Source organism: Ambystoma mexicanum, chromosome 3q (assembly GCF_040938575.1).
Source record: "Ambystoma mexicanum isolate Mex_15411 chromosome 3q, UKY_AmexF1_1, whole genome shotgun sequence".
Classification (NCBI taxonomy): Eukaryota; Metazoa; Chordata; class Amphibia; order Caudata; family Ambystomatidae; genus Ambystoma; species Ambystoma mexicanum.
This window is the reverse complement of record NC_090926.1, coordinates 914,543,210-914,569,352: the sequence shown is the minus strand read 5'-3', so window position 1 is coordinate 914,569,352 and position 26,143 is coordinate 914,543,210. Positions and strand designations below refer to the sequence as shown.

The window sequence follows — 26,143 nt, the reverse complement described above, 5'->3', positions numbered from 1 at the left end:
CCCTTATGAAGTGGTGTATTGTACACCCACAGCTGTTAAAGTAAAGAGCCTGAGATATTGGATGCATTTAACAGACTACGAAAAGCATATGACAGTGTAATACAAGACACAGAAGGAGGGGCGGACAATGGGGAAACACAAACTGAATGAAAGCAAAACATGAATTGCATTATGAACATGAGATAATAAAAGGGGAGTGAAATAAGTACAAATATTCTGATGTATATAATAATGATAATGATATGAAGAAATGAAACTGTTCTTTCTCTTTCTCTCTTTCCTATTGTTTCTCTCTATCTCTTTTTCTTTCTTCCTTCTCCATTTTTAAGTAATATTCTTGAATTCAAAATGCACATGTCAGTATATAGTATAAGTAAGATTAAGAAAAAGGAGAAAAGAAAATGGTAAAAATGTATTTCTGTGTCGCTTAACAAATTTTATGTCTCATTGCGTAGGTGAAATTATGGCGCCGGAGGGGGCACCCGCCGCAAACAACGTTAGAATGGAACAAGCTCATGAATATTCCCTGTCGTAAGGCTGGTAATCCTCGGTAAAGATAAAATCAGTTTCAGTTTCGTTTCTGAACTGTCTTTCTACTAGTAACCAATCACTGGTCTCTGGGTCATACTGCCACCAGCCAATGACTGCCCTCTACCTAAGCCCCTCTTTAGGCAGCCATCTTCAGATTTTTACTGCACGTTCAAGTGTTCAGAATCCTCATGTGGCGGTATGAGCAGTGCTAAAAAATGGCACAATAGAGTAGGAGGGAGGGTTTGCATGTGAATCCATGCCAGACCCATGCTGGAGAACAACAGTTACAGGTAAGTAACTTGTTCCTTCTACAGCATGGGGTCTGGCATGGATTCACATGCTCATGAATATAAGAATGCATAGCAGTACACACATGCACAACCACAGGAGGTGGCAAGGCTCAACATTAAGCAATACAACAACAACTCAACATTAAGCATCTCTAACCTCCTCACCAGGCTCACCTTAAGCGAACAGGTTGCGCAGCACTGCCTGGCCGACTCTAGACTCCTCCCTGGAATCCCGGTCGATGCAGTAGTATCTCGTGAAGGTGTGCGTCGACTCCACGTAGCAGCCCTGAAGATGTCGAGCAGGGGCACACCAGACAGGAACGCCGTGGTAGCAGCGATCGCTCTGTTTAAATGGGCTCTCGGACGGCCGTTGCATGATGCAGCCGGAGAGCCATCTGGAAATGGAAGCCTTCCCTTGGTTCACAGGTCCAAAGTTCACAAACAGCTGTGATGTCATCCGAAAACTCTTTGTGCGGTCCACGTAGAACTTTAGCGCTCTAGCCACATCCAGCGAGTGCAAAGTCCTCTCAACCGGCGACGAAGGTGACGGGAAGAAAACAGGTAACACCAAGGGCTCGTTAAGATGGAAGTCCGATGGCACCTTGGGCATGAAGGAGGGGTGCGCCCTCAGCACCACCCTCATATCGTGAAAAGTCAAGTATGGAGGTTTACAGGAGAGGGCCTGGATCTCTCCCACTCGTCGTGCGGAGGTGATGGCCACAAGAAACGCCGTCTTTCAAGACAGGAATTTCAACGGTGCTGAATGCAGAGGCTCGAATGGCGGCCCCATGAGCCTGGACAGCACCATGTTGAGCTCCCACGCCGGGCAGGAGCCTTCACCGGCGGAAATGACCGGAACAGTCACAAACTCCTTCACCAGGCGATGGGACCAGAGAGATGATCGCCCCGGGGTCCTGGAGTAGCGGAAAATTGCAGCTAGATGGATCTTGATGGAGGTATGCGCCAGCCCGGCCATGGCCAGCGATAGTAGGTACGGCAGCACCTGAGGGGCTGTAATCCACAGAGGGATAATCTTCTGTGCACGGCACCAGACAGAGAACCTCTTCCATTTGTGTCCATAACACTTGAGAGTCGAGGGCACCCTGGCCTTTGCAAGCACCCCCTTGCAGTCCACCAGGATATCGTACCCGCCAAACTCTAGCGGTGCAGGAGCCAGGCCTGCAAGTTCAGCAACGCCGGATCATGGTGGAGGATGGCGCCTCCTTCTCTGATGAGAAGATCCGCGTCCGTCGGCAGTTTGACTGGGGGGGGCGCTGACATGTCGGGAACCAGATCTGCCTCGGCCGTCCTGCACCGGGACCATTTGAGTTGGTTGATGAGGCGCAGCAGCAATGGCAATAGAGGGAACGCATACAAGAAGAGGCCGTCCTAGGGGAACGAGAAGGCATCGCCCATGCTCCCCGGCTGGGGAAACCTGCTGGCGAACCTCTGGCACCGTAGTGAACAGGTCGATCTGGGGATTTCCCCATCGTCGGAAGAGGAGGTCCACTTGATCCTGCCACAGTTCCCACTTGTGGCACGAGCGCAGTTCCCTGCTGAGTGTGTCGGCGATGGTGTTTTTTTTATTCCTGCCAGGTGGAAGGGTACCAGAAACATACCTTGGGCGACGGCCCAATGCCACAGATCCTGGGCCTTTTTTTTAATGGGGCTGGGGATCTGGTGCCTCTCTGCTTCCAGATGTAAAACATTGTCGTGGTGTTGTCGGTGAAGATCCTCACCACCTTGCCCTTGAGGGACAGAAGGAACGACCTGAGGGCCCAGCACATGCTGGAGGATGACCATCCGGAACTTCTGGGAACTGATGTACTTGTTTAGACGATGAAGGTCCAGGATGGGTCGAGAACTGCCGGTCTTTTTCCTTACGAGGAAGTACCGCGAGTAAACTCCCAAGACCCGGAGGCTCTTTGGGATGAGTTCGATGGCTCCCTTCTTTAGCATCGCTTGTGCCTCCAGTAGTAGTTGTGGGACGTGGTTTTCCTTTCTGGCCACAGGTGGAATACGGGGACACTTTCTTAGAAATTCCAGTGCATGCCCACGGGCCAGGGCATCCAGCACCCAACGGTCGGTGGAGATGGACGCCCACATGCTGACAAAGTTCGCCAGCCGGCCTCACACCGGGGTGCTCAGGTGGGGGCCCGATGCTGCAGCCGGTTCAATCCTGCTTGGTGGCGGGCTTGCCGCTTTAGCCTCCTTGGCGACGGCGACGAGATCCTCCCTGCTAGCCGCGTCCCCTCTAGGCCTCCTGCGACGAGGAGCGGGCCGCTTGGCGGTATGTCGAGGAGCTGCCGCCGAATCCCTTGGAGGCACCTTGCTTGCCTCCGGAGCCCATCGTTGCTGAAGAACGCCTAAGGCACGAGCCGTCTCTGTGTCGGCCTTGATGGCATGCAGCGACTCGTCCAATGCCTTGCCAAACAGGTTGTTCCCGTCGAATGGCATGTCCAGGACCCTGGTCTGCACGTCTTGATGGAAATCGGTTTCCTTGAGCCAACCGCGCCGGCAAAGGCAAATGCTGTTGCCCATCTGGCGGAAGCCGGTGTTGGCAAAGTCTGTGGCCACTGTTATGGCGTAGTCCGACGCCACCTCGCTCTCTTGTCGTCTAGAAGGAAATCCAGTAGGGGAGCGATCTTAAACCATAGCTCCCTGTCGTAGTGGGCCACAAAAGCGAAGGCGTTGGCCGCTTTCATGGTAGTCACCGCCGACGTGATGACCCGTCGTCCCATGGCATCCAGTTTCTTCCCTTCGCCGTCCGGCGGAGATGTCGAAGTTGACGCCGTCGCTCCCGCCGCTTTCTTCTTGGCCGCCGCGGAGACAACCGAGTCTGGGGTAGGTTGCGCCATAAGGCACATGGGGGCGGAATCCGGAACCCAGTATTTCTTCTCGTACCGGTCTCTCTTGGCAGGGGCCGTGGATGGGTTCTGCAGGAGCAACAGCCCCTTGTCCCGGATGTCGTTGAGTAACGGGACCGAGAGGACCGTCTTCCTTTTGGCCTCTCGTCGTTGATAGAGCAAACCTTCCTTCTTCTCTTCCACGGGGCAGAGCTGAAGAGCTTGGATGCCCTGGCGATCATGGCGTGGAAGGAGCCGATTTTGTCGGGCAAGTAGTCCCGCGCAGGTGGTGATGGAAGGCCCATCACGTCGTCACCACCGTCGTCATCCGTCCCCGTCGTGGCTGTCTCTGTTCCCGTATCATCCGTAGGCTCAGGGGACGGGGAAGAAAGCTGTGCAGGCTGAGAAGGCTGGAAAGAAGGGGGTTGATGAGTTCTCCTCCGCTTGTTTCGAGGGCTTTCCGACGGTCCAGGCTCCGCTGGGCCGTCCGTTGGTGGTAAGGGCAACCTTGTCCTTATCTCCGTACACAAGGACTGGATTGCCACCAAGATCGCCCCTGAGTTGTCTTGTGGCCCATGGACCGGCTGCGACGGGCGCGACGGTTGGGGAGTGGAATCCTCCGCCTCCAAGTGCTCCTCGTCGCCACTGCCGTTGCTTTCCTCGTCCGCCTCTTCGGGATCCTTCCCATGGGACCGGACCTCCCCGAACTTCTTGTTCGGGATCTTCACAACTCCGGCCAGTTCCTCTTCAGAGGCTGTATCTGTGTCCGTGATGGCGACCGGGCCCCCCCCTCTTTTCCCACTGGGGTCTTATCGATGGGCTGAAAAGAGGAGCGCCATGACTCCCTCGATAGAGGACTTAGCCGGGTGAATCAAGGCCTTAACGATCTTGGATGCGCTTGAGGCCTTCACCTTGGGGGGAGGGACACCGCCTTGCTCCCCCTCGGCTGTCGTCGGGATCGACCGGGACTTCTCCCGAAGCTTATCCTGGTTCTCAGCTTTACCCTTCCCCGAGCCAGAGCGTTTGCTCGTGGTTGATGGCGTCAGTGAAATTGCGCCCTGCCTGGCAGCCGAGGAGCCCGACCGTTCGGTGCTCCCGGTGCCCGCGGACTCGCGGTGCTTAGCCTTTTGTTGGGCCCCTGTCGCCAGAGCGCCCTCAAAGGAATTAGAAGACCGCTAAGACTTCTTCTTTTTCTCACCCGCTGTTGGGCTATTCCCCTCCAGCCAGTTGGTGAGGTAGGTATGACGATCCCTCATCGTGCGCTCGGACATGTTCTTGCAAAACGCACAGTCCCTCTCCACGTGCGTTTTGTCTTCGTGAAGGCAGTAGAGACATCGAGAATGTTCATCCTCCTTGAAGACATTTTGGAGTCCACATTTAGGGCAGCTCCTGAAGAGCTTGGGTCCGGGCGTCGCGTTTCCTTTTTCCTGGGCCATGTCCACGCGGGGTAGGCCTCAAGATCTTCCGGAAGCCTCCGTGAAGTGAAACTCGATGAAAATTTCGCCCTTGAGGGGCGTAGAAAAATCAGAAACGGGTCCCCGTTGATCGGAAGTAGAAACATTGAAGCTTGAGGCTCGATTGAGCGAAAAATTCGATGAAATCTCTTTGAAAATTTGCAAAATGCAGTAAAAGCTCGAGAGCTACAGTACGAGGACTCCCGACACTTGAACGTGCAGTAAAAATCTGAAGATGGCTGCCAGGGCAGGGGCTTAGGTAGAGGGCAGTCACTGGCTGTGGGCAGTAGGACCCCAGAGACCAGTGATTGGTTACTAGTAGAAAGACAGTTCAGAAACGAAACTGAAACTGATTTTTTCTTTACCGAGGATTCTCAGCCTGACAACGGGGAATATTTATGAGCATGTGAATCCATGCCAGACCCCATGCTGGAGAAAGATAGGAATGGAAATAGCAATTTTGACTTGCAGAGATATTCATATAAGTGTGGACTGGCTGTATGTGCTATAATTTTTGCTGCAATTATGTTTTGCCTTGTCATATATTGGATGGTTACATTTATATCTATTGATATAAATGAGGGGGGAGGGAATGGAACGAGCATGATAAAACAAGGGACCCACCTTATATGGGTTGGTGTCCGGCTCATATGGAAGCAAGGTACCCATCATGATGACACAAGGCAACCAAATGGCACGAGTTATAAAGAGGTCACCGCGTCCAACTATTCTGAGTACAATGTTTACGAATTAAATGACCCAAACCCGTCTGCATTTTCGTGGCTTTATCACGACACCACCCCCGCACAGCAACACCAACATTTGAGACACCCATAGATTATGGAACATCCACAAGCGTAAAAGAAGGAAACGCAGAAACAGCTAGGAGATTCATGACCTTGTATAATGAATGGGAGGGGGAAGACTCCTCGAATATCACAGAGTGAACACAAGCAGAAAGAGAGTATCGGAAGAAACAGGAGGAAAATGGAGGTTGAGAGGAGGAAATATGATGAATATTCAGGGTTAGGATTAGACACAATAGAAGATCCAAGGCACCCCCACTAGTCCAACAAATGGTATGCAGACATGAGCTCCACTGCCAAACAAACTACAAACGAGAGCTGCTACGTATGCTCTCTAATACCACACACCTCAGGAACCCCCAAGGTGCTCCTGCCACAAGAATGACCTCTTGCAGATGCCCAGTGTCTCCTTCATCTCACCTTATGCAGGATAAAGAACACCTTCCAGGCACACACATTTTCTTTTAAACTTTTGGAAAACGAAAAGACGTGTTACTAGAGAGCCCAAGGAGTGATGTGCCTGAAGGAACCATTCCTAGTGATTAAGGGGACATTGTATGCGGACAACAAATGGAAAGAAGAACAAGTCTTATGTAAAGCAGAAGCGTTACGAAGGTTGGCTGCAGAAAAACTGCAATGGGTTCAGAAAATGTGCGCTCCATTATGGGCCGAACACATCACAAAGCTCATGTGGGTCACAGCACTGGAGAAGCCAATCAAACTACAAAAAGAAATAACTTATGAACTATGCTTCCTTGGCAAAGGGAAAATGCACATGGGCATGAAAAAAAACTGCAACAAAACGCTCATTATCTCGGACATGAAGAAAGGGACAGCGGCCCTCATGGACACTTACTGGGTTTGCGGTAAACAGGCATACTTGCCCCTCCCACAGTCTTGGAGGGCCAGATGTTCTCTGGCAACGCTGCACTCCGCTCTGATGGTGGTTCCGGAGAGTCATATCGAAGGAGGAAGGGGACTGCAAGCTGTCCAAGATTCTGGGGACGAAAAACCAACAGCCGAGACACCAGTGTATGCCCTGTCCGCAGATGACATGCAATGTTCGCTGTCCAGAACCAGATCATCATCAAATTACATATGAGAAGCATTCACCGAACTTTTGGCGCAAATCCCAGACAGGTTCCCGCTGTTTAATTCTGCTGAAACATTCTTCGCCTCCCTCGTTCCCAGCTCCAAGCACAAGCCAATGCAAAATGGCTGCAGATTACCCGCTGGGAGCTGATCGAACTGGCCAACGACACAGAAGAGGGGTTCAACGTAACGTAAAGGTAGAGCTAAGGGCCCTGCGGTTAATGACAATGCAGAACAGGTATGTCCTAGACCTGTTGACGGCTATAGATGGAGGTGTTTACCGAAAAATCGGGAGCGCATGCTGCACTTTTGTACCTTCTGCAGACACAGACAATGGAACACTGTTTCACGTTATCACAACCGTACACAACCTGGGCGAGCGGATGAAGAAAGAACGTGGAGTGGAGCCCAGCTCATGGTTCGACGTCATTTTTTCTTGGGTACCTGCCTGGCTAGGAATGACTGTCAAATTACTGATACCCATCACTGTCTTTTTAATTTTTATTTTTTGTGTGTACCAGTTGGGTCTTCGGTGCTGCGCTAATGCAGTCCCTAATGGTGCAATGATGATGGTGACAATGGGCAACGCTAAAGGAGCGGCACAACTGACACAAGAGGCACAAGTGGAAACAGGTGAAGACCCTGGCCCTAAATATAGAATGGTAGCATTATACTATGATGGGGACATAGTGGATAGATGTAACGCTCACCTGATTCCCGCAAAGGCGCCGGTCTTGACTGGGTGAATGCCGTATCTTCAAAGGTGATGTGTAACACACGGTTGGCTCTTTGGGCTGGACCTCTGTGCACTGTATGTCTGACTCGAAGAGTAAGATGTCTTAGCTAAGTGAACGCCGAGCTCTCCATCTGCCTCGGGGCAGGGTGCCGTAACCAGTTTCTTCACTGGAGAAGGGTGCAGGCCTCTTGACCTCAGAGGACTGCTGTCCGTCGTTAACTGCACGAACGGTAAGTTCTGGGCACTTCAAATGTCTTAAAAGTCTTTTGTAATGATATCTCTTGTTTTGCAGGGTTCCGGCGATGGCGGATGGCGGGCTGATGAGAGTTGAGGATCGAACCCGCGTGAGGAATAGAAGCGCCTGGAAGCACGTAAGTAAGCGCTTGTAGCCTGCTTCACGATGCGCACTAACTGTCCCTTTTATCTTGCAGGTACAAGTTCGGAGCTTTAGAGAAGCTGAAGGGTGCTGAAATACCCACTGGATTCGGCGTGGGAAGGAGTAATGGCACGTGAGTAATAAAGTTGCTCAATGTCTTTAAACGCACCTTCTTTTGTCTTTCAGATGCGGGATGCAGCGCCGAAGGCCTCCGGAGCGTGCGAAGAGCTGGTAAGCTTTTGTCTTTCAGATGCCGGAATGCAGTGCGAAGACCTCCGGAGCATGCGAAGAGTAGGTAAGCCTTTGTCTTTCAGATGCCGGAATGCAGCGCGAGGCGTTGGTGACAGCCGATGGACCAGGTAAGAGATGCGCTGCCACTGAAGACCGTAGTGCTAACCTGTTCTTGCTTTGTCTTTACAGGTGCTGCTGAAGACTGGATTCCAGGATGGTAAGCCTTTGTTCCCTTAGGCCCAGGATCAGAAGCAGAAGACACGATGAGCGTTCTGCTGCAGAGAATGCAGAATAACGCAAAGCAAGATTCATCCATCGGGTGTGGTTTAAATAGCCTCCTGTAGTGCTTAGGTGTCTCCTTCCACAGCCTCGCCTAGGTAAGAAAAGAGTTCCTGCTTTCCAGAAGAGTTCCAGTGTTCTGAACCTAGGGAGTGGCTCCTGCCCCACCCAACAGGAAAAGTAGTCCCAAACAGAAGAGGATCAGGGGCTCAACTGGCAGGTAAATAAGCAGCATGGTCTGCTGCAGGTAAGTCCACCCAAGCATTATGAGCCCGGCGCTTCCAGCGCTGGGACTGGGCATCTTTATGAGCCTGGTGCCACTGGCGCCAGGACAGGGTCCAAAAGGTCCCAATTGGGACTGGCTGGCACTCGGAACCGGGGTTATGGGTCTGCTTCCAAGGGAGTCGGGCAAGTCCTGATCTTTTGGAAGCAGAGATCATGACAGTACCCCCCCTCAAGGCCCCTCCCAAACCCGGCTTCTCCGGGGGTTTGGGCTTGTTAGGAAATGTTCGATGAAATCTTTTGATTAGACGAGGGGCGTGGACATATTCTGCAGGTTCCCAGGATCTTTCTTGGGGACCGTAGCCTTTCCAGTCAATCAGGTAAAATAGTTTAGATTTGGAGATCTTGGAATCCAGGATGCTTTTGACTTCAAACTCGAGTTCTCCATCAACTAGAATAGGTTTTGGAGATTTAGTTAGTCGGGTTAGAGGTTGCACGGGTTTTAATAGAGAGACGTGGAAGACCGGATGTATCTTCATGTGAGGGGGCAAGTCCAACTTGACCGCTACTGGATTTACTATGGTAGTGATGGAATAGGGACCAAGGTATCTTGGGTTGAATGTGCGTGGTCCTTTTAGAGGTAGATATTTGGTGGATAACCAGACTTGATCTCCTACTTGATATTGGGGGGCTTCCTTCCGATGTTGGTCTGCTCCTTTCTTGTATTGTTCTTTAGCCCTTTGAAGGTGAGAAACGGCTTCCTTAAAGGCTTGGGTGATTGTAGAATGCAGGTGGTCTACTGCTGGTGTTCCAAGATCTTGGAGTGGATCCAACTCCGAGGTTCGAGGGTGACTACCGTATAAAAGAAAAAACGGGGTCTTCCCAGTTCCCGAGTGGACAGAGTTATTGTAGGCATATTCGGCTATCCAAAGGATATCTTTCCAAGTTTTTTCAGTTTGTTGTAGCATGCAGCGCAAATACTGTTCCAGAGTTTGATTGGTCCTCTCGGTTTGTCCGTCGGTTTGAGGGTGGTGGCTGGTCGAAAGTCTCACATCAATTTGAGCCGACCGACAGCAACTTCGCCAAAAATGAGAAATAAATTGACTACCTCGATCCGAAATGAGAACTGAAGGAAAACCGTGCAGTCGGACGATGTTTTCGAGAAATTCTCGGGCCAGAGTTGCTGCTGTTGGTAAGCCTTTGAGTGGAATGAAATGCGCCATCTTGGAGAATAGGTCCACGATTACTAGGATCGTATTGTATCCGGAGCATGGAGGTAGATCGGTGATGAAGTCCATAGAAAGCGTATGCCAAGGGCGAGGTGGGATGTCAATAGGGCGTAAGAGGCCTGCTGGTTTTTCCTTTTGACTCTTGTTTTGGGCGCATACTCCACAGGACATTATAAAGTCTCTGATATCTTTTTTCCAAGACGGCCACCAGAAGTAGCGCTTGATCTTTTCCGAGGTCTTGGTCATACCGGGATGTCCTTCCATTAAAGAATTGTGATAACAAGAGATTACCTTTTTCTGTAAATCTGTGCTGGGCAGGTATAACCGTTCTTGGAAATATAATAGGTTGTCCTTCACCGTAAAGTCCTTTCCCTGCAGATGCCAATTCTGTATGTCTGCTGGAGTTACCAGTAGCCTGGCTTTATCCTTAACTTCCTCTATGGATTGTGTGGCGATTACACCTAGAATTCTTTGTTCGGGAATGATAGGTACAGGTTTAGGATTGATCAAATGTTCTTCCACTCCCATCCGAGAAAGGGCATCAGCTTTACCGTTTTTTGTACCAGGTCGATAGGTAATTATGAAGTCAAACTCGGCAAAGAATAGTGCCCAACGGAGTTGCCTAGAGGATTGAGCTTTTGCGGTTTTCAAATATTGCAGGTTTCGGTGATCTGTAATCACAGTAACGGTGTGTCGGGCCCCCAGAAGATAATGCCGCCAAGCCTTAAAGGCGGACTTGATAGCTAGAAGTACCTTATCAGTAATAGTGTAATTGATTTCAGGAGGCGAGAATTTCCGGGACCAAAATGCCACGGGATGCAACTGATTGGTTACTGGGTCCTTTTGTGATAGAACTGCCCCCATGGCAAGGCTCGAAGTATCAGTTTCAACGATGTAGGGGAGTTCTGGGCGAGGATGTTTTAAGATCGGTGCAGTGATAAATCTAGTCTTCAAATTCTGGAAAGCTTGTTCCGGCTCGGTAGACCATTCAAAATGTTTGTTTTTCTTTAACAAGGCGGTGATTGGCTGGACTATTCGAGAGAATTCGGGGCTAAACCTGCGGTAAAAGTTAGCGAAGCCTAACATGCTTTGAACACCTTTTACGGAGGATGGCGATGGCCATTTGAGAATTGCATCGACCTTCTTTGAATCCATACGCACTCCGCTAGGTGATAATATGAATCCCAAGAATTCAACTTCAGTCACGTTGAAAACACATTTTTCCAACTTAGCGAAAAGTTTGTGTTGACGCAATCTCTCGAGGACCATTTTCACGTGTTTCCGATGTTCAGTTTCCGATGAAGAATAAACGAGGATGTCGTCAATGTAAACCACAACACACACATCTATGAGCTCTCTGAGGACATCGTTCATAAAATATTGAAAGGCGGCCGGGGCATTGCAAAGTCCGAAGGGCATGACCTGATATTCAAATAGCCCATACTTGGTGCAGAAGGCCGTCTTCCATTCATCGCCCTCTTTTACTCGTACCAAGTGGTAGGCTCCTCTAAGATCCAGCTTTGTATATATGCATGCTTTTCTGACTTGGTCCAGGAGTTCAGGGATCAAAGGTAACGGATATCTATTCTTAACGGTGATCTGGTTCAGGGCCGATAATCTATACAAGTTCTAAGGTCCCCTTTTTTTGGAACGAAGAACAAAGCTGAGGAAGCAGGGGACTTGGAAGGACAAATAAACCCATTCGCTAGGTATTGATCCAGGTATCGTCGGAGGTGAAGATTCTCAGGCTCGGTGAGGGCATAAATTCTACTACAAGGAGGAGTAGATCCAGGTATCAGGTCTATCTGGCAGTCATAAGACCTATGAGGAGGTAGAGAGTTAGCCTGATCCTTCCGGAAAACATCTTGGAATTCTAGGTATTCAGGAGGTAACTGGGGAGCCTCCGAGGAACTTGCTGCCAGTGCAACACCAGGTCGAGGGTGACAAGTAGAAACACATTCTGGAAACGGAACCGTTCTTGCTCGCCAATCGATCTGAGGATTGTGCTTCTCTAACCAAGGAATTCCTAGAATAATCTGGAACTGAGGGGCCGTGATCACCTCGAACACGATCTTCTCATGGTGTCCATCTTGACTTACTAGCGTCACTTCTTGGGTGGTATGCGTTACTGGTCCGGAGGCTATCTCCGTACCATCCACCGTAGTAATGACGTCCTTTACAGCCTTTGGACAAAGAGTCAGATTCATCCTCAAAACCATTTCATGATCCACATAATTGCCGATGGCACCGCTGTCGACGTAAGCTTCAATCGCATGTAATCGATCCGGATGTTCAGGGCTAATGAGGACCATAGGTATCACGAAATGCGAGGTCACGGAACTGGTTTTAACGCTCGTCAAGAGGACCTCTATTCTTGTCGGGCGAGGTCGTTTCCCTGCTCAGAGTTTGTGACCCTGGTAACTGCAGCTCCTACTGCCTTCTTGGCTGGTTTCACCGGACAGTCTCGAAGAAAATGCCCAGAGTTTCCGCAATAGAGGCATAATTGCAGCTGTTTTCTCCTTTCCCGCTCCTTTTGTGTTAGTGGTCCTTTCAGGCCCCCTATTTGCATGGGTTCCCCGGAGTCTACTCCTTTGGTAGGAGTTGGTGGTTTGGAAAATACTCGAGCATCAAACTTGGAACGATCGGCCTTCCTGTTCTGCAGTCTGTGGTCAATTTGAACGACTAAGTCAATATAGTCCGAACAGTCTTGCGGGGGATTCACTACTTGGGCTAACACATCTTTGAGCTCTCCACGTAGACCTCTATAAAACAGCGTAATCCTTTTGTCCTCAGGCCATCGAGTTTCCACTATCAGTCTGTTGAAAGATGCAATATAAGCCAAAAGGTCTTGATTACCCTGTCGCAATGAAAGGAGCTCATTGTCCAAGGCCTGCCCCTGTGAATGTCTTGCAAACAGTTTTTCCATACTGAGCTGAAAAGCTTGAAAATCATGGAGAACCGGATCATCTTGATTAACTAGAGGGATCGACCAGTCTGCCGCATTGCCACTAAGGTACGAAAGCACGAAAGCTACCTTAGCTTGATCAGTTGGAAAGGCTGCTGGCCTGCATAAGAAGTGCAACCGGCACTGATTAATAAATACTGCAAACCTCTTTGGGTCACCAGAAAATCGTTCGGGCGGAGCCAGAGGTACATTCCCAGGTAGGTTGATCTGCACTGGGTTCGTAGAGGATGTTGAAGGAAGATTTTCCCCTGATGCGGGTAACGGAGTTTGTCCGGCTTGTGACTGTAGCAATTGTCTAGCGAGATCGTCTGTTCGCTCCTTGGAAATAATCAGTTCCCTTCTTAGAGCATTCGTTTCCTGACGGGCTGCATGCACTTCTGCTCTTAGTTCCCCAAGTAACTGGGCTAGCTGGTCGGTATCCAAGGTTTCCATAGCGCCTGGGTGGGAGTTTTGCGGTAGGCTTTGCGTTCTGTAACGCTCACCTGATTCCTGCAGAGGCGCCGGTCTTGACTGGGTGAATGCCGTATCTTCAAAGGTGATGTGTAACACACGGTTGGCTCTTTGGGCTGGCCCTCTGTGCACTGTATGTCTGACTCAAAGAGTAAGATGTCTTAGCTAAGTGAACGCCGAGCTCTCCATCTGCCTCGGGGCAGGGTGCCGTAACCAGTTTCTTCACTGGAGAAGGGTGCAGGCCTCTTGACCTCAGAGGACTGCTGTCCGTCGTTAACTGCACGAACGGTAAGTTCTGGGCACTTCAAATGTCTTAAAAGTCTTTTGTAATGATATCTCTTGTTTTGCAGGGTTTCGGCGATGGCGGATGGCGGGCTGATGAGAGTTGAGGATCGAACCCGCGTGAGGAATAGAAGCGCCTGGAAGCACGTAAGTAAGCGCTTGTAGCCTGCTTCACGATGCGCACTAACTGTCCCATTTATCTTGCAGGTACAAGTTCGGACTTTAGAGAAGCTGAAGGGTGCTGGAATACCCACTGGATTCGGCGTGGGAAGGAGTAATGGCACGTGAGTAATAAAGTCGCCCAATGTCTTTAAACGCACCTTCTTTTGTCTTTCAGATGCGGGATGCAGCGCCGAAGGCCTCCGGAGCATGCGAAGAGCTGGTAAGCTTTTGTCTTTCAGATGCCGGAATGCAGTGCAAAGACCTCCGGAGCATGCGAAGAGTAGGTAAGCCTTTGTCTTTCAGATGCCGGAATGCAGCGCGAGGCGTTGGTGACAGCCGATGGACCAGGTAAGAGATGCGCTGCCACTGAAGACCGTAGTGCTAACCTGTTCTTGCTTTGTCTTTACAGGTGCTGCTGAAGACTGGATTCCAGGATGGTAAGCCTTTGTTCCCTTAGGCCCAGGATCAGAAGCAGAAGACACGATGAGCGTTCTGCTGCAGAGAATGCAGAATAACGCAAAGCAAGATTCATCCATCGGGTGTGGTTTAAATAGCCTCCTGTAGTGCTTAGGTGTCTCCTTCCACAGCCTCGCCTAGGTAAGAAAAGAGTTCCTGCTTTCCAGAAGAGTTCCAGTGTTCTGAACCTAGGGAGTGGCTCCTGCCCCACCCAACAGGAAAAGTAGTCCCAAAAAGAAGAGGATCAGGGGCTCAACTGGCAGGTAAATAAGCAGCATGGTCTGCTGCAGGTAAGTCCACCCAAGCATTATGAGCCCGGCGCTTGCAGCGCTGGGACTGGGCATCTTTAGGAGCCTGGTGCCACTGACGCCAGGACAGGGTCCAAAAGGTCCCAATTGGGACTGGCTGGCACTCGGAACCGGGGTTATGGGTCTGCTTCCAAGGGAGTCGGGCAAGTCCTGATCTTTTGGAAGCAGAGATCATGACAATAGATTATACCACACCACAATTAAGGAGCCCCACACCCTGGAATGGTATAAGGAAGTATGGGTGGACTTGGAAGGAGATGGAGGATGTACATACATGACCTGTACCCCTGATGAGTATGCTAGAGCAGGACAGAGCCTCTGGGAGTATGTAGGACCTGGATGCCAATTAAAGGGACACCTGCCTGGGATGAAGCAGTAGCTGATGAAAAGGAGCGAAGTAGGTTGGGTGAGTTACAATATTCGTTACTTAAGTAATGAAAGGGAGGAATGTATGGGAGGAAAGGTCTTTAGGACCTCCCCTACCCTCCATTTCCCTCCCAATGTGCAGCCTATGACTCACCTGGCAGCCACCTATGCACCGGGGCCCGGGATGCGGGGTGGCTGCGGATCGACACATGGGACTACACGGCTCACCCTGTAGTCAGATCCTGACTCCATTTTGTGTTACTCATAGACTCCATTTTAGAAAAACCAATTTAGGCCTCACTGGGACGTGCAGCCTGCACGGCTGCAGCTCTCCCCACTTGCTGACTTCGCATAGCAAGCCCAGCGCATCACTCACCCTCGTCCCCTTGGTAGCTCCGCTGAAGGTCCGTTCTCACGGGAGACTAGGCGCAAAGAAGCCACATTACAAACATTGTATCTTCCACCTTCCGCAGTGCATCATTGACCTACCCATGACCAGGGCAAAGGCTGGGGTTTGAGAAAAACAACTCTGTCTTCATGATGTATGTCCTGTCCCCTCACCGACCCCTGCATCTATAATATATGTTGTGGGGAACCCATAACCCTGTAACCCATTTTAAAGTGTCAGATAAGAATGCCAAGCCTGTGTGCCACCCCGATTCACCCCTGTAGTTCAGCCATTTGAAAGAACAATACATTTGTCCTCTGGCTGTGAGATTAATTGTATACATTCAAACGAGATGACATACACCCACCCAGAGTGTACATGGACCTATATGATGTATGTTTGAATCTTTTCTCTGTTGGTCAATTACTCTTATTGTGCAACACTCGAAACAATGTATAAAATCAATGTGTATCTAACAATGCTCTTAAGAAATGGTTTACAGTGTATCAACCTGGATGGCTCAGCACCGGACTCTGCACCCCGATGAGCCCAGCTGACCTACACGCCTCATCTCGACGCCAAGTGACGGCTCACCAATCAGCCAGCACCGACATTATAGTTTCTATAATGTACTATCATCTCTGCCCAATCCTCTCTAATCATGTAATCCCTAGCTCCCACGTCATAGGTGATGTGGTTTTGTAATATAATATGAATGTGTTCCAGTTGTGGTCAGACCGCTCTCAGAGCTATGCAGAGTTCTTTGCTTGCCCTATATTGGTTTAGATAAAAGACTTAATTTCACCCGCACTTGGTCTTGGGGAGTGTTAAATGCCATTTTGGGAGATGCACGCTTTCAACGTATTGAAGCTTGTGGAAGGAACCCTGATAAGCTTCAAAAGGAACTGTGTTATATTTCTTTTCATAATGTGTGGAACTTGGACAAGTTGAAGCTTGGGGAAGGGAATACCAAGGAACCAAAGACATTGAAGTATTTGAGACTTGTGAAACGGCGCTGTGGACAAGGTCTTATGAACAGCCCTCTGTGATTAAACTCCTTTTGGGACATTGGCCAAACTACACCTGTTGAGAAGACCACCTGAAACCAACTGTGGTTTCATATTTTCTGTTGAACCACTATTTTTCCTTTTTAAAGATGGCCTAACTCATTTTTGTAAAGTGTGAGGGCAAGCATAGGTTTAGACACAGATTTTTATTCTGGACTATCAGACATCGACGCCCCTTAGAAACATCAGTTAAGGGAACCTTCTCTTTAGAGTTAGGGCTAGTTGAGCCATGCACCAACCCAGTAACTTTAGTGAATAAAGGTTTTGAAGCTAACATCTTTGAGTCTGTGTCTCTCTTGATACCATGCCTGTCTCACATAGCTTAAAAACACTCCTATTGGGAATCAGACTTTCTGTTTTACTCTAAAAAAATAATTTGATTCCCAAATTAAAAAAATAGGGAGTAAAATACTCCCTCTTCAAAATCTTATCTGTAGCACGACATACAGCTATAGGAATGTCAGGGAAAGATTGGGCTAGCATAATTCAGCAAACAGAAACACTGTGCAATGGAATCCAGCCCCTGTGTGGCAGCTGTGGCATGAAATACCTTCCGTCAATGAGGCTTGTCCAAACACAAAATTCCATGACTCTCTTGGATACAGGTCCATCATCGTAATCCCCACAATACAGTAAGCATCTTTGGGTTTCCTCTTCTTTAAGTAGCTTAAAAGTCCACCTGAAAATGAAAAGTAAAACACAATGTGTTAATTACTTGAACAACTGTCGGGCAGAAAGAGTCAAAAAGGGAATTCAAGTAAAATTCTGTTTAAGTAAACTTGATTTAATCTCATTTACAAATTTGTTGCATACTTTGTTTACATAAGTAGAAAGCTTCAAAAAGCACTTTTAGGAATGGGGGCAGTCATTGCTGGGAGAGTGAGGCTTATCAAGGATGGAGCGGAAAAGGAATGTGTTAAGCCTAAAATGTAGTTGTGGCCCAATCAGGTGGCTGCAGGGGTTGGGAAGGTTTCTAAAGCATTGCTTTATGCAGTGATATTAATGCAGAGAAATCCTTAATGTCGCCAAGGCATGGTATTTGCCATGAGAGGCAAACAAAGGATATTGGTTACAGTGTTTGACCAGTCACTGCTAATGCTAAACTCACTCTCATAAAGTGAACTTCCTGCAATGTCTAGACAATTCTGCAAGGAAAGGGTTAGCTACATCTACGAACAAACATGATCATGGAGCAACACCCTAGAGGAAGCAGTAAGCAATATTTCTATTTCTGGAGGTTATTACAGGAAGTATTCAAGATGTCTTTACAAAGAAGATATAAAAGATGGTCAAATATGATACAGGTATGTAACAGGTAGATTGAAGGTAAGTAAAGAAGGAAGGCATGGTAAATAAGATCCAATGAAAAGGAGAGCTAATTACCAGTAAGTAGATAACATCATGAGTAAAACAATTCAGTGTAAAGGGCTTCCAAGCTTAAGAAAATAAGAATGGGTTGAATAAAGAAGGGAAGTGTTACTAAATGTGAAAAAAGAAGAATCAGTGAGTAAATTAGATGCAAGTGTAACCGGGCAACTAACGTGTCCTGGAAAGTGTTTTTAGGTCTGAAGTGGGGTCAAAAGGGTGTGACCGCCCTCAAAGAACCCCTGGTGAATGGGGTGATTTCTTTAATGGTGTGACCTTTTAATTTTGGTGGAGCGAGGGGAGTATGACAACAAGGGGTCAACAATAGGCTGCAGGAATTTCCAAGAAGTAGAGGGCAGTAGTATGTTCATTGTAATGAACAGTGTGCAGCATTAGGGGCTGGCAGGACAGAGAGGGGAGTGAAAGGTTGGAGACAGGAAAAAAAATAAAGTGATGCAAGAATGAAAGAAAAGTAAGTTCCTGTCAAATTACCCTTTTGTTAAGTCCCCATAAGCAGCAATCTCCATGTATGTGTGGAGGGGGTTAAGGCACTGATGGATGCTGCTGTGAGATTCGAGGCACAGCCAGGGGGTGAGGACTGGCACACTTGTTTGCTGAGCCCCCTCTAGTATTTTAAGACATCATTACACATAAGAGGAAATGACTATAAATGTAGTATCTAGAGAAAATGTTAGTGAGCTTGATGAAGAACGATTTGGCAGACCTGTTAAGAGAAAAGAGAGAAAAAATTGGACAAACTATTTGGAAGCTCTTGTACACATTTAATGTGCCTATTCATTGTAAATCTTTTTTGTCTCTAGATAAACTTTCCATTCTCAATTCTTTGGAACTTACCATTATACATTTTGTATGTTTGTTCTTGAATAACATTTTTGTTTTTGCTTTATATTACATTTGTAATCTGTTTATTTGCATTTTATTTAAAAAAAACAATTGTCTTTTTGTAGTGTTTGATACACAACTCGTCTCATGTTCTACACTCTTTGTGTTTTGTAAATAAATTTCCAAAACCAAACTTTAAATATCAGGATAATATATTTTTCCTTAAGCAGGTCTATGTTAACATTCAGGTTCACAATGGGAAAAATTGTGCAAGGATATCCGTCTTTTGGATACCCACACTAGGAACATTAGGATTGGTTTGTTGAAAAACATACTATTGTAGCTTTTTTGGAATTATTGGTATTTGAGTTTCTCTTACAACAGACCATTTTGTGACAGGACTGGGAGGGGCAATGCTAATGCTACGCCTGGAACTAACTCCAAGGACGCAAATAAGACATGCTCGCTGAAATGTTTGACTGAATGGAAAATGGCAAAATGTTCCTGTATGGAGTGGACAGAGGACCTGCCACTCCATCAAAAAGAGCGAGGTGAGTGGTGTCCTGACTCGTCTCTCTTTTTAAATTTCTTTTTAACGGCACTAGTTCCCTCGCACAGAATAACAGCTGTAATCCCTTGGTCCACATAGTTTTTGGTGCTGGAGCGATTACAAATGGGACTGCTTAAAATTCTGTATTCCTTTTTTTGATATCAGGTTATTTCACACAGAATCTTCCCTACCTGGAAATGGTGTATATTGCCCCGATGAAGGCGGTGTAAATGGGAGTGATAAACACCCTGAACTGAAACTCGAGTTGGCCAGCAAATGACCACATTTGTTTTTGTAACTTTTTTTCTTTTTGATTATAGTTTGTGCCTAATGGGTTTCCACGTTTTTATGCCATCACAGGTTTATACAATTGTGGTTTGATAATTTTTTCGCAAGCTCATACTAAACAGGATTTGACACAGTCACTTTTTATTTATTACAAAGAGTATCAAAAAACATTTTTTATGTGCATACTTGTGTTTCATTTGGTTTCACCTTTTCATACACCTGTGCTTTCTTGTTTAGGTATGATTGATGTGTGGGTTATGTTTGGGTAGGGTTGTGTTTACGACAATGGCACTTACCTGTAAAAGTGCATTTTTAGTGTGCTCTGGATTCTTGTTTGCTTTGCATTACATTTACTACAGATATATATACTTATTCATATTACAGTTTTCTACAAATCATTTTCATAATTGCTTCTGACTGTTTAATTTGTACGCACAGGACCTCCTTTCTAGTTTTTAACGCCACCAAACCAGTCAGGGTAGGAAACAGACCACAAACTATTTAAAATGTGCACTGTATTTAAAGTGAGGGAGTTTTCCATAGGGTATATAGCATGAGATCTCTATCGCAATCTTGCAATGATGAGAGGTTATGTTAATACAAATAATTATGCACCTCAACTAAAAAGAACTGAAAAGGGAGTACCCAAAAGGCCCCTCGGGCATCCTATAAGCATGACAGCCCGAAGAGCCACAAATGCAAGATGCCAGTCACTGTTTGGCCAGCCAACAGGAGGGCCAGTGACTTCTACATATTCAAATATATATTCTCTCAGACAACCATTCAAACATTTTTCAGCTGACGTCCTCATGGATACAGGTGCCTCAACACTGGACCTGGTTGACTAATGATAAATATCCAGGTGTGGTGACGTCATTAGAGACACCACAACAAAGTAACGTTGGCCACGAAGCCAACTCGCATCCCTGCACAAAGTTACACGGACACACACGTGCACACACAAAGAACATGCTTACACAGTTCTGTAGTTAGAGGACAGACACAAATGCATACTGTCAGAAGCCTTTGTTTTTCATTAGCAAAACGCATAGACACAAGAAAGCAAGAGATGCAGAGCAAGCTTGCATCCGCTTATTGCAACTAACCATATGGAACTACAGGGTCGTATAAGGAACCTGCAAGAACCAAGTACCACTAACCCATAAGGAAAATAATACAATATAGACATATAGAATTCATAGCATAACTATAGTAAGAGTGCATGAAGCCACAGGCCTCATGCTAAGGGACGAAGGAAAACAGATTATGCAGCACACTGTCCAGGGCTGGTCCTCGCAGCTAAACTCAGAGATGAGTAAAACATTCCTGGCTACAGAGACAGGAAGCCACCTGCAAAATAGCAGAATAAATCCTCACTAATTACAGACAGAAAAGCAAAATGTTGCAGTCTTCACCCACATGATCCGGCCAAGCCGAACAATAGCCATTTACCCGCAGTGGGAAGAGGAGCAGTTCCCAGCAAAGCAGGCAAGAACTGATACAGGTGTTGTTGTACAATGTTGCAACCTGCAAGGAACTCTCTAAGGTGAGGTGCTTAGACCAGTAGCAACAATGGGAACACATGCGGGGTCATCACAAATTTGGCGGTAACCCTTAAATGTGGCGGTAACGCTATTACCGCTGCATTTAAGGTTCTGCCAAATCATGGGTTTGGCAGCATTTACCCGAAGCTCTGAGCTGGGGGTAAATCCACAGGGATTTTCGGCGATATTACCGTGCGGTAATACCGCCGCCGGTAATCCTGCTGAAAATCCCCCATTGGGCCCAATGGGGAATGGGGAATTCCCATTCTGCCAAACCTGTGATCTGGCGCTAATAGCGCTGTGGGGTTTGGCGGTAATGCTATTAGCCCGGCGGTATCCCGGCAGTAAAACCGCTGGGATACTGCCCAAATAGTGATGAGTCCCATCGTCTTTCTCATCACCTTGAGAAGGTACACGGATCGCTGAGAACAGAGCTGGGCCCCAGGCATGAGGAGAGCCCGCTCCAGTCAATCAGGGAACACAAATCCAGGGGTGGATGCCAAAGGCAAGTGCCAATGATAATCCTGCGACCCTGCAACAATGTAATAGCTAGCCTTTGGGAAAGGCTCAGGCATCTAAGGGCCAGTCAGCTAACTTTTTTCGTAGTTGGAGCATTAACATCACATGTAAATACAAACAGTCGCTATAGCGATACACAACCTTCAAGCTTGACTGGACCCCTTAACATTTTTATTTAAAAACAGGAACCCAACTGTTCATATTACCCGCCATTCCGTTACCCTCATTTGCCCTCATTCTTGTTCAAATACAAACTCACCAGACACGGCTTAAAGTTCAAGGCTGGGAATTTTTGGTCAAATTCGAGTACGGCTGTCCACACTGTCTGCAGCAACTTTCCCTCCTTTGCCGCCAAAACTCTCTCGGCCACTAATATGTCCCAGACCTTGACCCACCAGCGCTCCATGTCCGGTCCATCTACCGTTTTCCAGCACCGAGCAATAGTGATCTGAGCTGCCAACAACAGGTGAGTCATTAACTAAGCTCGGACACCCGACTTTGGATATATCCCCTCACATGGGTCTCCCAGCAATATAGTTTTTGGGCACAGCGGAAGGCGGCTACCCGTAATGCCCTGAATCAGTTGTACTATATTTTTCCAGAAGATTCGTATCAGAGGGCATTCCCACCACATATGGAAGCACAAGCCCTGGGCCTCACATTTTCGCCAGCAAGTAGGGGAGATCTGGGCCTGGAAGTTGTGGATCTTTACAGGCAGGTAAGAATAGCTAGAATACCACCAGAATAGCAATTTCAATGCACACTCATTATTTGTCACACATTTAGAAGAGGCGCAGGCTGTAGCCCATATCTCCAGCCAGGCAACATCGTCCAGCTGCGATTTCAAGTCTGTCTCCCAGCGGAACATGTATTCCGGGGCGACGCGACTGGAGGTCTTCTTTTCACAGTCTGTATAGTTTCGAGATCCCTCCCTTTTGTGAGTCTTCCCCCATGCTAAGTTCAAGTGGACTCAGGGATCGTGTGGCCTTCTCTCTTGTTTCGGGGTGCGTAATCCAATGCGGATCTGGGCATATGAGAACATGTCCCTCTCTGTGAGTTTAAATTCTGTTTTACACTCCTTAAAAGTGCGCTGCTGGCCCTCTGCAATTAACTGACCCAGCGTGAGAAGCCCTCCTTCTTTCCAGCTCCTAAACGCTCCTGGTGGGATTCCCGGAGCAAAGTTGGGGTTACCAAAGACCGGGGAGAGTGGACCCATACCCCTAGCAATTTCCTTCCTACTCAGGACCTTATCCCATACCTTCAAAGTGAGTTTCGTCGCTGAGATAAGGCTAGACCACGGTATTACCCAAATTGTTCGAACACAATTGTTCGAATGACCCAATTGATCGAAAGTCAAGGGTCCGAATTGACCTTTGCACAATTGACCGTATATATATATATTTTGCTTGCAGATATGTAACAATTGACCTTCACAATTCAGTCAATTGTGCAAAGGTCAATTGTGATTTGAACAATTGTAGTTCGAACAATTCGTATACATCCCTAGACCACAGCTTACATTTTAAATGTGGAATAATGGGGAAGAAGCGCAGGGGCAAGGGGCTATGCGCCTGCTATATCTCCATCCACCTTGGTGACAGAGGATCCCCCACCTATTTGGACAAATGGGTTAGTTGGGCTGCTTCAGCATCTCTCAAAATATCCGGGACCCCTAAACCGCCCAGTCCTGAAACCCCCATCATCACCCTCTTCGGGATCCTGGATTTTTTCCCCGCCAAATAAAGCCCAACAGTTTACGTTGTAGCTTTTCCAGTAATGGTTTTGGGACCTCCACTGGGAGAGACGGACAACAGTATATAAGGGAGGAGGGGGAGGTTCATCTTTACAGCTGTGATTCAGCCCAACAGCGACATTTCTTGACCCGCCCACCTTTCCAGGTCCTGTTCTAGTGTCTTAACTAGTGGGGGAGAATTGGCCCCATAGAGATCCTTCGGTGCTGCTGTTAAGTGAACCCCTAGGTAGGCTATAGAAGTGGTGTCCGAGCAAATCCGATAGATGGCCTGAATGGCCCTTAACGCCTGTGCAGTGAGACCCACCCCCCAAAGCCACTGATTTCCCAAAATTGATGTTGAATCCCGGTACTTGCCCAAATGCTCAGAGTTCCTGTAACGCTGCCTGTTAGGAGGGGATGATGTTGGTAATGGATAAGAGCACATCATCAGCATATAACGAGATCTTATGAGGTGAGACATGCACCCTCGGGCCCAGTATGGACTCATTTCCCCGTATATGTTGTACCATCGGCTCCACAATAAGAGCGAATAGGAGGGTTGAGAGCGGGCATCGCTGACGTGCCCCGCATGTGAGAGGTACCGGGGGCGAGCGCTCCCGATTCATCTCGACTGAGGTGCTCGGAGCACAGTAAATAGCAGCTATGCTCTTCTGAACTGGGGGGCAAAAGCGAATGCCTCTAGCGTCAGGTGCATAAAAGGACCAATCCACCCTGTCAAATGCCTTTGTAGCGTCCAGGGCAAGAAGAGCCAGTTTCTCGTCGTTCCAAGTAGCCAGTTCTATCAAATTTAATGCCCTTCTGATGTTATCCCCTGTTTTACTACCAAGGACAAAGCCTGTTTGGTCTGGGTTAATCAGTCGCGGGAGGAGAGGAGCTAAGCAATTCGCTAGCACCTTAGAGTAAATGTTAGCATCAATATTCACGAGGGAGGTTCGCCTATACGAGGCACAATCCTTCGGATCCTTCCCGGGCCCTAACGCTAGGATTGTGGAGTTGCATTGAGGGAGTGACACTTCCCGTCTCTCAAAACATATTAAACAGTGACGTCGGGGGAGTCGGAAGCTGAGGACTAAAGAGCTTATAGAATCGAGATGATAAACCATCGGTCCCGGGGCATGGGTTTTCAGAGACTTGATGACGGCCTCAACTTCCTCTTGTTGAATCGGGTCTTCAAGTGCTTCTTTGTCTTCATGTGAAAGTTGGGGCAGGGAAGCCTCTGTGATGTATTGTCTCTGTGCCTCAGTTAATCTGTCTCCACTAGGCATATTCTCCTGTAAGAACTCTTGTACCAGCTAGAGTGTCTTCTGCTCTTCATAATGGATGACTCCCTTGCAGTCTCAGAGGCCAATGATGTGATTCCGCCATCTGGTTTTCGCCAGCTTCGCTTTCAGGTGGAGATTCGCCCTATTACTTTTGGCATAGTAAGTCTGTTTTACCGATAATAGGGTCTGCGCCGTCTCCTCCGCATATAGGGCCTCTAGTTTGTTGTGGGCAATTTGCAAGACCGCACAGGTCCTCTGGGACCATCCCTTTTGTTTTTGCGTCTTCTCCATGGCCTGTATCTTCTGTTCCAATTGCATCCCACGTTGTGGCTGGGGTAGTTAATTCTGTGGGGTTCTCTTGGAAATTGTTCTTAATTGCTTTCGCAACCTCGTCCCTTAGCGCCACATCGTTCAAAATTGGATCATATAGGCGCCATTGTGGTCGAGAGGCAGGAGGGGGATCCATGATCTCATCTGCAACACCACCGAGGCATGATCTGTGAGCACTTTGGAGGCAATGTCTACCATACTCGTAAAGGACAGGGGATGGGGCTAAACCAGGAACAAGTCGATGCGTGAGGACGTGCAGTGAATGTGTGAGAAGAACGTATAATCTCTTTCCCCTGGATGAAGAACCCTCCAAGCGTCCACCACTCCCAGGGTTCTAAACATGTGGAGAATCCTCAGAGCGATTTTGTAGTCCTTGGGTAAGGCGCATGATTTGTATCCTTTTCTGGGTCAGGGACCCCGGTGAAGTCACCACCAATGACAATCTGGCCTTCTAGGAATGGGAGGAGTACGGACTCTAGATCAGACAGAAAGCGTTCCTGCCCCTCATTCGGGGCATAGATCGAGACCAATGAGTGCAGCTGGCCCAGGAGCCTTTCCTTTACTGCTATGAAGCGGCCTCCCAGATCTATGATGGAGTCCAATTCTTCAAATGGGATGCCCCTGGACATTAGGATTGCTGTACCTCCATTTTTGGAACCACCCAAGGCCAGGAACTGCTTTGGGAAATCCATGGTTCGGAGACCGGAGTAGTCCTCTGACAGTAGGTGAGTCTGTTTCAGGAATATCACTGCTCCGTCTAGGTCTTTCAGTCTCTTCAGTATGGATTTATTTTTCACCAGCGAATTGAGGCCCTTAACATTCATTGTGACAAAGTTCATGTACTGGAAAGGAGATTCTAGATTGACCTCTGGTGTTGCTGCGGGGGGTAAGAGAAGGGGGGCAGTCAGATAATCAGTAGTTGCCATTTATTGCATAGATGTTCTTGTGAAAGATCTCAAACTACCTTTTCTTCCAACAGAACTACCAACTTTGAACTAAGCCCAAACCATGGGCTCCAAACTCTTGAGCTGCCCAAAACTGTCGACAGTACCTTCCAGGGATCCTCTGGTGTCATCATCCCTGGAGACAGGCTCCGACCGCACCGCAGCCCTTGTATTCATTCTTGCGTTCCCCGTTTCCCGGTTCCTGTTAT

At 48.0% G+C, this 26,143-nt stretch overlaps 1 protein-coding gene across 4 annotated transcripts in view; it reads right to left on the bottom strand.

The window, feature by feature from the left end:
- Window positions 1-26,143, bottom strand: part of AMZ2 (archaelysin family metallopeptidase 2) — a 591,533-nt gene that overhangs the window by 386,264 nt on the left and 179,126 nt on the right. For all 4 annotated transcript variants that reach the window (XM_069655060.1, XM_069655059.1, XM_069655058.1 and 1 more), the window contains one exon: window positions 17,087-17,215. In XM_069655060.1, the coding sequence (XP_069511161.1) occupies window positions 17,087-17,215 (129 nt within the window). The remainder of the gene's footprint in view (window positions 1-17,086; window positions 17,216-26,143) is intronic.